At 36.4% G+C, this 14,127-nt stretch overlaps 7 protein-coding genes across 7 annotated transcripts; 6 read left to right on the forward strand and 1 right to left on the reverse strand.

Moving 5' to 3' along the window:
• Nucleotides 1–4,775: 4,775 nt before the first annotated feature.
• On the forward strand, nucleotides 4,776–5,189 carry OCT59_022029 (uncharacterized protein; the record flags this gene model as incomplete). The annotated part of the gene is made up of 1 exon (XM_025333751.2): nucleotides 4,776–5,189. The coding sequence occupies one exon, from the start codon at nucleotides 4,776–4,778 to the stop codon at nucleotides 5,187–5,189; it is 414 nt and encodes a 137-aa protein (XP_025185765.2).
• A 71-nt stretch (nucleotides 5,190–5,260) lies between these two features.
• Nucleotides 5,261–5,530, forward strand: OCT59_022030 (uncharacterized protein; the record flags this gene model as incomplete). The annotated part of the gene is made up of 1 exon (XM_066146902.1): nucleotides 5,261–5,530. The coding sequence occupies one exon, from the start codon at nucleotides 5,261–5,263 to the stop codon at nucleotides 5,528–5,530; it is 270 nt and encodes an 89-aa protein (XP_066005998.1).
• A 75-nt stretch (nucleotides 5,531–5,605) lies between these two features.
• Nucleotides 5,606–5,977, forward strand: OCT59_022031 (uncharacterized protein; the record flags this gene model as incomplete). The annotated part of the gene is made up of 1 exon (XM_066146903.1): nucleotides 5,606–5,977. One exon carries the CDS (start codon nucleotides 5,606–5,608, stop codon nucleotides 5,975–5,977), a length of 372 nt encoding a protein of 123 aa, XP_066005999.1.
• Nucleotides 5,978–10,259: 4,282 nt separating this feature from the next.
• OCT59_022032 (uncharacterized protein) lies at nucleotides 10,260–10,754 on the reverse strand (the record flags this gene model as incomplete). The annotated part of the gene is made up of 1 exon (XM_066146904.1): nucleotides 10,260–10,754. One exon carries the CDS (start codon nucleotides 10,752–10,754, stop codon nucleotides 10,260–10,262), a length of 495 nt encoding a protein of 164 aa, XP_066006000.1.
• Nucleotides 10,755–11,304: 550 nt separating this feature from the next.
• On the forward strand, nucleotides 11,305–11,776 carry OCT59_022033 (uncharacterized protein; the record flags this gene model as incomplete). The annotated part of the gene is made up of 2 exons (XM_066146905.1): nucleotides 11,305–11,343; nucleotides 11,420–11,776. 2 exons carry the CDS (start codon nucleotides 11,305–11,307, stop codon nucleotides 11,774–11,776), a joined length of 396 nt encoding a protein of 131 aa, XP_066006001.1.
• Nucleotides 11,777–12,357: 581 nt separating this feature from the next.
• Nucleotides 12,358–12,960, forward strand: OCT59_022034 (uncharacterized protein; the record flags this gene model as incomplete). Its single annotated transcript, XM_066146906.1, has 3 exons — nucleotides 12,358–12,364; nucleotides 12,465–12,509; nucleotides 12,587–12,960. 3 exons carry the CDS (start codon nucleotides 12,358–12,360, stop codon nucleotides 12,958–12,960), a joined length of 426 nt encoding a protein of 141 aa, XP_066006002.1.
• A 22-nt stretch (nucleotides 12,961–12,982) lies between these two features.
• Nucleotides 12,983–14,043, forward strand: OCT59_022035 (uncharacterized protein; the record flags this gene model as incomplete). The annotated part of the gene is made up of 2 exons (XM_025314160.2): nucleotides 12,983–13,914; nucleotides 13,983–14,043. 2 exons carry the CDS (start codon nucleotides 12,983–12,985, stop codon nucleotides 14,041–14,043), a joined length of 993 nt encoding a protein of 330 aa, XP_025185762.2.
• Between the last annotated feature and the right edge of the window lie 84 nt (nucleotides 14,044–14,127).

Genomic DNA, 14,127 nt, shown 5'->3' on the forward strand with positions numbered 1-14,127 from the left:
GATAAAATGCCATTATGATAACTTTGAATAGTTCGATTATGTATCGATTTATATATTTCAGAATTAATTTTCATTTTGAACTTTTTTCTCCCGGAGTATATACTTTCTCTCGAACTGTATATTTGTTATATAATACCATGATCCAATCCTCACTTTCAGAGTTCTTTGACGCCCCCGCCCCATACTATTGTGGGTTTAAAGCCTCTGATATAGGGGAATGCCAATATAAAATTCGTGATGATAGTGTTAGACCAAGGCATTTTCTAGGCGCGGATAATGAGGATGGAATAGAAGCCATACTCTCAGAACGTGAAGGCCATTCTTTACATGAATTTATTGATGGTGATGAGCCACTCCGGCATATTATAGACTTTGATTTGCCACGAGAGGTGTATGATTCTATTGAACCTAAACTAACAGGCAAAGAGATACAAGATTTACTTGTCTGCGCTTTTGGAAAAGTGTGTAAAAATATATTTCCAGACTGGGATCATAAAACTATAACTATTGCTAGTAGTAGTAATGCAAAAAAAATGTCTCTCCATATCTCCACTTACGGCATGAGACTTAAAAATATTGCTCAAGTTGCTTTGTTTACTGAGCTCGTTCGTAAAAAAGTTCCGGCGTCTCTACAGGCAAATAGTATTATCGATAACATAGCAAATAAACGAACATTCTCCTTGCGAATGCTTGGAAGACCTAAGTTTGATGAAAAAATCAACTCTCATGTACGAGTAAAAAAAGCTATACATCCAAAAGATGGATCTATCTTCGACTTCATGATCCGCCCACCCAATGATGAATCAGAAGTCATCGAGAACAGTCCTCTCCTGGTTGTTCCAGAGATGGAAAGCATAAAATATGTTAGCATAAGTAATGAGACAACCGTAGCTGAATTCGAACTGGTTGAGACATTGCTTAAAGAAGCTAGCATTGAAGGATATAATCTCTCATATCCATCCGATAGTTTTCCTGACAAGTTTCCACTATCACGCATCTCTCCATCACACTGCCCATTATGTGATCAGGAACATACTAGTGATAATGCATATATCAGACGAAATAAAAGATCTTATAGCTTTTTCTGTTACCGTGCCAATCAAGATAAACAGCCTGGGACGAGAAATTCTTCATTAAAACTTACTATTAGCGAAACAGCTTTAGATAAAGAGAAAAAGCTTCCAACCCCTATAAAATTAGACCGACCCAGAATTTCTGACCCAAATGACCGTTTCGTATGGGGCGATCTAATAGATATGTGTGTATCTGGACGGAAATTTTCTCGTAATGAGATTTATGACGCAATTCAGGCAACAGTCGCCTGTATTCAAACAACATCAAGATTATGGGTGCTCAAAATAGAGGATATGAATGGTGGTCTTTATTTTGATATGGCACCAAAACTAGATCTTGCCAAGTATGAAGTTAACTTGATTGAGCTAGGTGGAGAGGGGGTGAAGTTAATTAATTTAATAGATCAGGCGGTTACCAAAGGTCTAATCCTTTACCACAATATTAATTTTCTACCGTACCCGCTGAATAGTCCAGTTCCTAATACAAAGTTCTTTAACCTTTTCATAGGATTTTTGGCAAAGCCAGCGGTGGAGATTAATCCCGAAATCATGGATCCTATTCTCTGGCATACAAAGAATATAATTAGTAATGAAAATGAGAAGCTCCACGAATATCTTTGGAATTGGTGGGCATATTTAGTGCAAAAGCCAGAAAAAAAGCCTCGGTCAATCTTAGTCTTAAAGTCTATACTACAGCAGTGTGGGAAAAATATTATCACCGACTTTATTGGTGATAAAGTCCTAGGGGAACATCTCCATTATGCTACATCGGATTTAGAAAAAATTCTTGGGCGTTTCAATAGTGCCATTCAAGCTCGAAAGCTTATTGTTATGAATGAAACTGGAATGTCTAGTGGGGAATGGCATAAATTTAACGGGCATCTCAAATCCCTTATAACGGAAGGAATGGTGTCTATAGAGCGTAAGGGTATTGAAACAAAGCGAATTAGAGATTTCACTGGGTTTATGGTTACAAGCAATCAGGACGCCCCACTCAAAATAGATATAGGAGATTCCTGTGTAGTCTGTTTTGACGTTTCCTCACGTTGTAGAGGCAATACAGAGTATTTTAAGCGACTAGGAAAGGTTCTTGACCACCCCGATGCACCAGGAGTAGTCATGAGATATCTTCTTAGTCGTGACCTTTCAGATTTTGAACCACAAGAAATTCCCGCAACTAAAATGAAAATAGATATAATGCGCGACCAGCTTCCTAATCCCATTCGATTTTTAATTGATCATATTTCATCTTGGGTTGAGGATAAAGTAGCCAGCCCAAGTCGTACATCATTGTATCAGAATTATCTTGAATGGTGTGGAGAAAACGGTGAAAAGATATTCCCTAACAACATTTTCGGTAAGAAGTTATTAGAGAAAAATATTATTGAATGCAAGAGAGCAAGTAGTGGAAAAAGAGAATGGCAATATATTCTCGACCGCCCCAAGATCGTAGCCAAGCTCTGTGAATCTGGCTTAGGTGATATGGAAGAATTTTCCGATATATCTCAAGACGATTTGCCCGAAAATGAGATTACAGACATACCCATATTCAATGTGCCAGAAATGGGCCTAGAGGGACCAACTATTCCCCAGAAAATAACCCCGCCTCAACCGGAAGAGAATCTCCCTCCAAGAGGTAAGAAAGCGAATAAACAGGACAATTCGACCCAAGTTCTCTTTAACTATGTGGCAGAACAAGCTGAACTCCCAGGTGCTTCAACATCTAGGACATCTGAGACTTCTAAACCACCTGAGCCAGTAATCGATAAGCCTGAAGTTAATAAGCTTTCCAAAACTAACGAACCTATAAGTAAAAACACGAATACGCCCCCTAAAGAAACAACTAGCAAGCTTCCTGATTCTTCTAAGCCTATCAATGAAGTATCGTCTGCCATACTTCTATCAAGAGCCCAGCGTGAAGAGCGTCTCAGAAAAAGGGCAGTCGAACTCGGCGAGAATCCAGATGCCTTCATGACCATCACCGAAAAAGACCGACTCAATTCCATTGCATTCCGTGATAGGATGGAAACTGATTCACGAATATGTGGTTGGGCCATAGAGACTGAAGAAGATCCCAAAGAATATATGGACATGAAAGTACGAGAAAGATTAATAGGAGAAGAAATAATCCGTCGTAGTCTTGAGGATGAGGGAGTTACATCCTCTTGGCTTGATACTGATGAGGAATGGCAAAAAAATATAAGCATACTCCAGGAGAATGGTATGCTTTGGTAAAGAGCGAATAAAAGCGGGATAATAGTATTGGTAGGGATGGAACTTTTTCCTCTTTACAACTAGGCGATATATAATTCCAAAATATTATTATTTTTGCCTATCGGAATAATTATTTATTTTTTTTGAATTGAACTTTCCCCGCATAGTATATACCAAATAATCTAGGTATAACCAAATATCTTACATATTACCAAATAATAACATGGCAGGCATCGCAACTAAATATGTAACAGAAAATGAGCTCAATAACGAGATAAGTATCGAAGAGCTCAGTCGACACGCACTGGCGTTAGACATCCTTTTGACGGATAAAACTAAGAGGGATCAGGCACGACGTCGTTTTAAGAAAGGATATAACTTTAGCGAAAAACAGGTATTTGCATTAATTCCTAAGCAGACGGCTGGTCGGAAAAAAGAAGGAGCTGTATCCAATACTCCTGATACCACTCAGGAAGTAGAACCAAAAGAGGGGACAGTGAATATGTGTCAAATTTCACCGAAAGAGACTATTAGAGATTTGGCCGAGCGTATTATCCGAGATAATATTAGCGAAAAAGAGGTAGAAGTTATAGCCAAGGCCTTATCTGGAACGGCCTCTAATGCCAGCGCTGGCCTATCACGCCTCACTAGACTTCGAAGAGAACTGAAAGCCCTCGGAGCCTCAAAAAAAATTATCTCGGCTACATTTATTCCAGACATAACTTGTTCAACTAATAAAATTCAAAAAGAGAATAGATTGTTACGTGAAAATGAAGGGATCTATTATCCAGACCACTTCTCATTAGAATCGGTTAAGGAAAGACTGGATTCATATGTTGTGTCAAATATACCCGATAAACAAGCCCTAGCCGATGTAATGATAATGCTTTGTATTCGCCCTGGCGAAATTAAAGACTTGCACATATTCAATGGAAACGTAACTGGGTATGGGAAAAATCGAGATCAACAAGACATTCCTTGAGTATTTAGATCACTAGAGAAGAATGAGGAACGGGCGAAGCAATTGCTTATATGGATTCAGGAAGCAATTTCTTCCAGACAGTTACGAGACCCAGGAAAGCCAGGCGTATTATGGTTCAATACATTCCTAAAAAAAGATGAATTTCTCTCTAAAATAGGTAAACCGCTACTCCCTAGTTCTTTACGCAAATTAGGGGCGGTATTTGCAGTTGTATCGCATGGTTCAAAGAATTTATCAGAGGCTATGACTATCGCTAGTGAAGCACTTCGCCACAGTGCAGACAACCATGTCTCCCCTGCAAAAAACTATACTATAGTCAATTACAGGCCCTGTGGAGTACCTTATGATCAGGCAAAAGCATTCGAGTTCTTTGACGAAAACAAATCACATATAAGGGTTAGATGATTAGGATCGGAAGAGCGTTACTTCCAGTAATCCTGGTATCATTTATTAATTTTATTTTTTTCGCCCGAGGCAAGATATAGCATATATAAAGTATCGTAAAAATGGTAACCGATCAAAATCATTCATTCGATAGTGCACCCATTGAGCAGGAAGTGTCCAGATATGAGAAAATTGCTAAGCGGATTGCAGATATGGATAATGCGCTTTCTGAAAAGATGGGGGCACTGGATGAAAAAATGGATAACTACTATTCCGAGTATAAAAAGTCGGTAAAAAGACTGGAAAGAGATGTAGGATCCTTAGAAGATGAATTGGAAAATCTGGACGAATATGTAGTGGAAGATCTGGATGAATGTGTGGATAGGGAAACTGTGGTCGACTTAATTCATGAAATAGTTCTCTCGCTTATTGGTAAAAAAGGGTCAAGAGGCGCTGTGTTAAGAAAGAGCGAGGATATCCCTCATAAGCAACGAAGAAAGGCACGACCGAGAAAGGTTAAGCAGATTGTAGTTTGAAGTGGGTCGAGTCAGGCACTTTGCATATTTTTTCAGTCAAAGTTATTAGGTTTAGCATATAAATAATCAAAATGGAAAGTGATCAAAAGCATCTAACAGCCTTAACCAATATCCCGCCCAAGTCTACTTCATCTGAGAGTAGTTCATCTAAATCAAGCTCATCCGAGACTAGTTCGTCTGAATATAGTTCGTCATCCGAGAGTAGTTCATCCGAATCCAATTCATCCGATTCTGATATTGATGAGATAGTAAACATGATTAAGCATCAAAGAATTAGGAAGCGCTTAGCCCAAAAGAAAGATCAGGAGAAAATGCATATAATAAAAAATAAGGCTAATTAGCTATCCGATAAATGCCAGTCCGCAGTGATAGAAATTTATTTTTTATATTTGGATATTATATATGCTATAATAAAAATGGTATTCATGAATTGTGTAGTCGAAGAAAATAGTCCCACCCAGGCATCAATTGATACATGCGCCAATGTAAATTGCATTAGCCAAAAACATATTGGTGAATTAGGAATTGCATATCATGATGAAAATAATAGCATTAAAACTCTGGATGCAACCTATTCCATAATAGGAAAAGTTAATCTGCATATCGGCTTTAATGATGGCGAGAAACATAAAAGCACACCCAGTGAATTCATAGTTGTTGGACCAGATTGGCCGGGACCTGATTTAATTTTAGGAGGGCCTTGGTTTCGAGAAAATGGTGCAACTTTGGATATATGCAATTCAAAACTATTATTAGACGATAATTTTGCGATCCCATTCAAAGTATGAACCCATGCAGAATAACGATTATCTGAAGTAGTGATCATCAATATGCGTAATTTTATTTTTTCGTTTAAAGATACAACATATAACATGCACTATGTATGGCGCAATCAAGCATCTTTCATTTACCAGAACTATTAGAACAGATTTTACATTTCTTATTGATAGATAAATCCCTCTATCCCGCTCTATATGTATCCCGATTGTGGTACAGATGCGGTGCCCCTATTCTGTGGAAGCGTATCGAATTGAGAGGGAAAGACTTATATCCTGGACAATCTCTTCCAAATGATTATAAAAATTACTGTGCAAAGAATCACCCTCAATTAAATAAATTCATAAGGATAGAACGTGCAAAGGATCTCTCTCGATTGAAAAAATTCATAAAGTTAGTACGTAGGAAGCAAACGCCAGTTTATTGCTCAAATGTAACTCATCTCGAAGTATCATACTACCATTCACTTTCAGATAAAAAAATCATAAGCATTGTACATTCATGCTCAAATATAACCCACTTGAGTTTCATAAATAGCATAGCATTTAGTAATAGAGCATTAGAACTGATAGCGGGTTTATACTCGAATCTGAAGTACCTCAATCTATGCATTGATCGACCAGGTGGCTTTAGGAGCTTTCGTACTCGAGAAGTAGATGGCAGTGGTCTATGGGGAATCGCGAAGTCATACCATAGATTAGAATATCTAAATATCTCTAATCGTAGAATATTCTGAAACATCAATTTGTAATGTTATTCGTTCTTGCCAAGGCTCCAGCAACTCGACCTTAGTTTTTGTCAAATTACCGATATAACTATCAAAGAAATTGCTGGTTCATGTCTTAATTTAAAGTACCTCAATTTGGAAGGGTGTAATAATATTAGCAAAGAAGTCGTAGATCAGCTGGTTTCTCGCTTGATCCAAATATCCATGTTGAGAATTTTGTGCCGATTCGGGTACATCCCCTAGATCTGATCCATCAACTCGCAAGGCAACTGGGAATCAGGGTCTAAAATAGGATTTCAATTTTACCGGACAATTTTCCGACATGGTTTCAATTTATCGGTTCTTTTAAAAATTTATCGGAAAAAATTTCCGATTCTTAAAAAATTGTTCGGCTTGTTAATTTTTAGGATATTTTAATATGATTTTAGGTTTATTTTATTTATTTCTATTTAAATTCTATTTAATTCTTCTTTTACAACTTTGATACCAAATTTTTAACGCGTTATTGAAATCAAATTCCATCACATTTACGTTATGCAATCCAACCATCATTAACATATGCAATGAATCATTATTTAATTGATTCCGAATATCGGTTTTAATTAAATTTTGTCTAGAAAAACCCCTTTCGCAATCTACACTAGAAAATGGTATGGAATAAAATATACTGATCAAAATAAGAATATTAGGATACATATCAGTATGATACTGAAATAATAGTGGTAATAAATCATCAATAGGAAGATTTTCATAATTTGCTAAAATTATGGCTTTAAAATTATCCCATTCATCACGAATAGCATCAGCATCAATGATTGGCATCAAATAATTAGGCGCATTGGCTACTCCATAAATTCCTATTAACTCCTCTAATTCTTTCTCTCCATAATCATTTAAACTCTCTTTGTTTTTTGGCCATTCTATTGGATTCATTATTTTCATAGCAGATAAAATTGGTCTATGTGGAAATCTGTCATTAATTTCGCAAATCACGGCGGCTGCAAAATCCATAATATCTACTTGTAAATCAACTTCATCTCGAGATTCAAATAAAATATGATGATTACCAATAAAAGAATCCTTTGCCGGAGGTACTTTTGATAGAAAATTATTTAAATGTGCGCTCAATTTTTGATTTCCATCATCATCAACTTCCAAATATTCATGTTCTATTTTTTGAATAGTAGAATTAATTATGGGCTCGATATCAGAAAATATAATATATTTCCTTTGAAACATTTTGCTTAGCTCCATTAAATGACCTAAAATATCATACAAAAAATTTAAAAATACTAAAACTTTCCAATTACAGAGTTTTGAATATAGATTAAACATTGATTGTTGTCTTTGAAATGAAAGTGTTGTTGTAATTTCAAGAATTGTATCCAGCAATGGCTCAATAGATATACATATACTTTTAACAGCTTCATACCAAGACAGCCATCTAATTTCAAAAATATTTTTTATCTTTAAAGTCGGGTGATCCAATATCGTCTGAAAATTTCTCAAAGTTTCAACTCTTTTTTCAGAATTACTAAAAAAATTATATGTTTCTTTAATTAAATTTTCAATATATTTACAAAAAGTCACCCGTTTTTGAGCTGAATTACATGCCAATGCTAATCTATGTGCAATGCAATGACTTACAAATAAATAAGGATTTTTATTTGCAAGTTTTGCCGCTACACCATTATTTCTACCAAGCATTACACTAGCTCCATCTGATGAGAAAGACATAATTTTTTTTTCCAATCCTAAATTAAATTAAATTAATTAATAAATTAATAAATTAACAAATATAATTTAAAATTTTAATATTTAATAATAATTCTCACCTTTAGATTCAAATAAAGAAAATATAGCCAAAAAAATAGTTTCGGCGTCTTTACCATTCAAATGTAATAGTTTTATGTATTTGACTTTAATAAAACCTCTTAAACAATATTTAACATAAAGAATTATATGTGATTCTGTGCTAATATCTGTACTTTCATCCACCATAATACCAAAACTTGTAGTTTCATTAAGTTCGTTCCATAATTCCTCTTCAATTGATGAAGATATCGCTAGCAATAAATCTTTTGCAGAAGTAGGATTTTCGTATGTTATAGAATTTGAGTTAGAAATTAAATTAGGACTTTCAAGTGCACGTCCAAGTTGTACTAATTGTGAAAATTGGTTAAGTGGAAGATTATTTTGCGCCATAGAATATATTATTTTCATTAAACTCTCTACGTGTTTATTTGCATGATTTACAGCATTTGATGTAGCTTTAACCATTGCAAGCCTACTACTTTCTTTTTTTAATGCTTCTTTATGACCGCCACTATTATTATGTTCTTGAATTGTTGATTTTTTACCAACATTTTTTGAACCTAAATTTGATTAAATATGTAAATTATTAAAATTTTACTTAATAATATTATAATTAAAACATCGTTATACCTTCTTTAGCGAAAGGAATATTAATACCATGAAATCTACATAATTCACAGTGCATTTTTTTTTCTTTAGAATCATATCTTAACCATGAAAATTCTTTAAGCCATTTTTTTTGAAATCCTTTTTTATTAATTTTCGCTTTTGTTTTTCTTTTTGATATACAAGATTTTGAAATTTTTCGTTTTTTAGAACTTCTTTGAGAATTTTTTTCGTCTATTTCATCTATTTCTTCTGTAGAAATTTCTGATAAAGAAGTTTCTGATAAAGATAAATTACTTTCATCACTTTCAGATAAAGATTTATCCTTTTCATTCAATTTATCCTTATTTTTACTTTTATTTACATTAGCATTAATAGGTTTATAATAACGAAGAAGAGTCATTTTTTTTTAAGGTATATATTTCGTTATTTCGTTAATTTTGATAAAACTACAAAAAAAAAATATCTGATTATCGTAAAAAATCATTTTCAAATAATTTACCCCTTAAAATTTTTCTCGGCAAAAAAACCGATTGATATAAAAAATTTCGGACATTTTTAAAATATATCGGTTTTTTCCGATTTTTACAGTACTATTTTATACCCTGCTGGGAATACCACATGATGCACCAAGAGATGTTGCATCCTTAAAAAATTTTATCAACGACGAATTATCAAGGAGATTGAGTGAACGTTGTATTCTAGCTAGACCATTGCTCCGGAGTGGTGGTCGGTTATATAACACCCGGCATAGTTTTGATAATATTCTGGATCCGGTTCAGTTATACCAGCAACTTAATTCCAATATATCTATGACTGTTCGACTCTGTGCCGATCACTCCACTATAGCTATAACCAGACAAGCGCCAAGGAATTATTCGGTAGCATTACTCGACGATCAAGCAGAATGGTGAAACTCTACTGATCTTACTAATCCGGAGCGGTGATCTTCAGCTCAGAAGAATTTGCGGGCCATGCACAGCACCTTTGGTCAGATTGTGTGACAAAAAATATAGATTAGCTAACCTGTTCTAGACATGGGCATTGACCAGCACTAGATGGATTTTTGACGAATATTTCATGCAATTGTTGAGGAGAGAGCTTCGGAAATAATGGTAGTCCCTCTCCAGTAAACAGAATTTTCTTTACCCCATTTCACCATATTTTGGTAATATCACGCCTGGATCATCTTCTAAGGGACCGTGAAATTCCTTAAGCTTTCGGAGTTGTGCTCTTACATTCTCATCGACTTCTTCTGCCCTTGCTTGATTAGAATAACCAATAATATTGAGTTCATCCTGAATTGCTATTATATCCTCTTCCAAATACATAAGCAAATTTAATATTTCACTAAATGAAACATCTGCAGAAGCTTTATTGCTTCGATATTCTACTTCTAGAACAGGATTGACATCTATACCAAGTTTCTCCTGTATCGGAATTAAATCCCCTACCAATTCTAACAATAGCTTGTAAGAATCGGCAAGTGTTTTCCCCATGAGCTCGGAAACTGGAGGTACTACCAACTGATTTGCATTCCCACCAATACCGAGTTTCTCCTGAATAGCTATTATATCCTTCTTCTTATATAAAAACACTCCATATAATTGAGCAACTGTTTCGGGATCATTATTTGCCATGATTGCTATAATAAAGTAATATATTTAATGCGGAAAATTTTACCGAAGGTGAGTCCGGAATACTGATCGTCAACCCGGGATAGTGATCATCAGCTCGGAAGAATTTGCTGAGCCACAGATTGTGTGACAGAAAAAGGCCGATCACCAGGCAGGGTTTGTGCGACATATTAATTTTCACATATATATTCGAAAAACATATTAACCTTTATTCTTTATTTTTTTTCCCGAACAAACATGAGAAAAATGGCCTGCTTCACAGGCGCTTCGCTTGAAAGGAGGTCTACATGCAACACAGGACCAACTCTAAAAGTAAATAGTGACGACAAAAGCATATGTTATGAAAGGCTGAGGGACACGCAATTCCGAGATCGCCAGGCGTAAAACCAACTATGTCTTTCCGGTAGATCTACATGTGAAAAGGTATGAGAATTCTATTTGCATGTGCCTTCATAGAACTCTTGGCATCATACGACAATGCTAATCACTATTCTTATCTCCTTAACTTCGGCTTGGCGCTCTTTTTCCAGCAAGATATAAAGCATGTAGGAGTATGTGGAAGTTCAGCCAACTTTCCGCAAAAAAAATTAAGGTGCGTATGTGATAGAAGTTATGTATGGGAGCGAAGTGCGACATAAAAAATACTCACTATGGGCTCTTAAATTTAGGAAATTCGCTACACAATGACCGATAACAATGATAGGGATGGTATTGATATCACTCTCAATTGTCTTATCGTTCCCATAGGGAACCTCTTCGATCTTCCAAGCAACCAAGTAGATCAAGCAATTACAATCAACACAGGTCGAACGGTTGGCGGACTTGAAATTGCAATTCGTAACCGGTTAAACCAGTTAGGCCTGTTGGGGGTACAATTTTCTAATCTTTCTCTAAGTATTCGTCAGATCCATCCCGGAACAGTTAGCGAAAGACCAATGAACTCTCAAGCCTATATTTCTGTTTTTTTTAATGATCAATTTCAACCTCGAGCGGGTCACTTCCATGTCACCGTATATTCTCCATAATTTTAGTGTCATGTAGCGCTATAGTCGCAATTTTTATGTATTGTAAGCCGGCTTCCGGCAACGTTTTTATTTCATAAATAAAGTATTTTTATCGAACGTTATGAGAAACGGGTCACGTGTAATGATATGGGGATCACTATGTAATATCGGACTATAAATCTAACCAATCTAGCCTATATAAAAAAGCGTAGCACTATATCAGGTGATAAGTGAGAAGAGTCTTCACGGTTAGGGATTAGGCGATTGTTGCACCTATGATGCAATGTGGCCGATCATACGGCAGGCTTGTGAAACAGTTGAATTTCTCACATATAGTACTCACTCAGTATTTTTTCGCAAATAAAATTCTTTTAACTCTTGTCCTCACATACCACACTTTGAGCCAATAACATTTCGCAAAAAAATACTATATAAGCTGAAAACATGTCTATCACTTTACTATGTCTCGTCAAAGGAAATACGACCTCTAGTGCTTTTCCTGTCGATATTAATAAGGACCAGCTTGTAGGCCACCTCAAAAAAGTTATTAAGGCAGAAAAGGCACCAGAGTTCGACAATTTTCCTGCAGACAAGCTCAGGCTATGGAAGGTGACGATCCCTGGCGATCAGGACGATCAATTAAGAAATCTAATACTCCAGGACAGTGACGAGCTGTTGGCAATAAGAAAGATTTCGAAATATTTCCCAGACTCACCTCCCGAAGAACATATCCATGTTATTGTAAAATTGCCACGTAAGTGTCTGGAGGTCTGGTAAGGTCTGTAATTTTCGTCATTTGCCCTCATAATATTAACACGTATCCGTTTCCAGTTCTCAGCTTAGAAGAGGCGTTGTCGTGTATTCCGCCACCCATAACATATTCTACGGACTGCGTTACCTCGAAGACCACTACAAAGGCTGTTGGTGACCCGCCTGCAAGTGTACAGCTTTGGGGGGACTTTTTCGAGCAAGTGAATAGCTTTCATTTCGACCAACAGCCGAGATTCGAGAGGCCGAGGTTTGTGATGAAAGAGGTAGTAGATGAAGAGGATGTTCGTAGTGTTTTAGATTTCAATATTTGTCAGATATTGAATAAACTTATGGGGCCAGACTGCGTATATTCAAGGCGACCTACTGACACTCCCGGCATACCAGACTTCAACTGTCATCTCAATAGGTTCATTGATCTTGGTGATGGAGGCTAAAAGAAAACATGTTTTAGAAGATATGGGGGAACAGACATTTCCCGAGTTTTATAATACAAGTAAGGGCAAGGATGTAATTCAGCAAATCTATAATTATATGGGAGGAAACGAGCTTAGATATGGCATTCTCACCACCTATGATAATCACTGGTTCCTACGTCGAGAGCATGCGGAACTCTGGATCTCAAAAACCCTTCCACTACAATCCGAATCTCCACCAGTTCTCAAGGCATATGCATATCTAACTCGACGGGCGAAAGGGGAACCCAAGTCTCCTAAACCTCAAGTACTAGTGCCGGCTCAAGGAGATAATAATTCACGTACTCTTCGATCAAACTCAAAATCATCATCCAGCTCTTCATTAACTAATCAGGCTTCCAGCACCTCTGCGAATCAACAATCGTCATCCGCCTTTGGCGCTTCCAACGTAGACCAGGAAAAGTTTAGCTTTGCAGACTTCAAGTTTAAGAGCATACTAGGTGAAGGACGAAGTGGAAAAACGCTCCTATGCGAATTTCGTGGCGATACGATTGCTTTGAAGAGTGTAGACTTATCGAAGGCCCCATCGTATGTTCTGAAAGAAATGCAGAAGGAAGTAGAGATTTACAAGGAACTCGCTGATATCCAAGGCAAGTATATCCCGAAGTTGGTCTGTTATGGATATTATGGAGGAGGTATGAGCTTCGTTATCGGCTTAACTATTGTTGGCACTATGTTGAGCGACCAAAAAATAACGGAACAGCAAAAGTCAGGGGCTATTAAGGGATTGGAAGCAATCCACAAACATGGCATCCTCCATAATGATATTCGGGAGGAAAACATCCTAATTAACGATAATGATGACATCTACTTGATCGACTTCGGGATGGCAAGCCGGGAGGACACAAAAAAGAAGAGAAAGCTTTTCGAGGAGGAACAGCTCAAATTATCTCAATTGCTAGATGGATATATTGTGTAAGAATCTATTATTCCTATTTACTGTAATCCTAGTTTCTTATAATTAATAATCATGTATTTTACAGACATTTCGTAAAGAAGGAGGGGCGAATTTCCAAGTCACGTAAATGTCAGGTGGTTAGTTAGACTGTAGGATTAGATGTAGCATAGACGTCATGTATCAGTTGTATCGCGGGCTAAGACCCGATCTATGTATTTATTTTTGCATAT

Source organism: Rhizophagus irregularis, chromosome 30 (genome assembly GCF_026210795.1).
Source record: "Rhizophagus irregularis chromosome 30, complete sequence".
Classification (NCBI taxonomy): Eukaryota; Fungi; Glomeromycota; class Glomeromycetes; order Glomerales; family Glomeraceae; genus Rhizophagus; species Rhizophagus irregularis.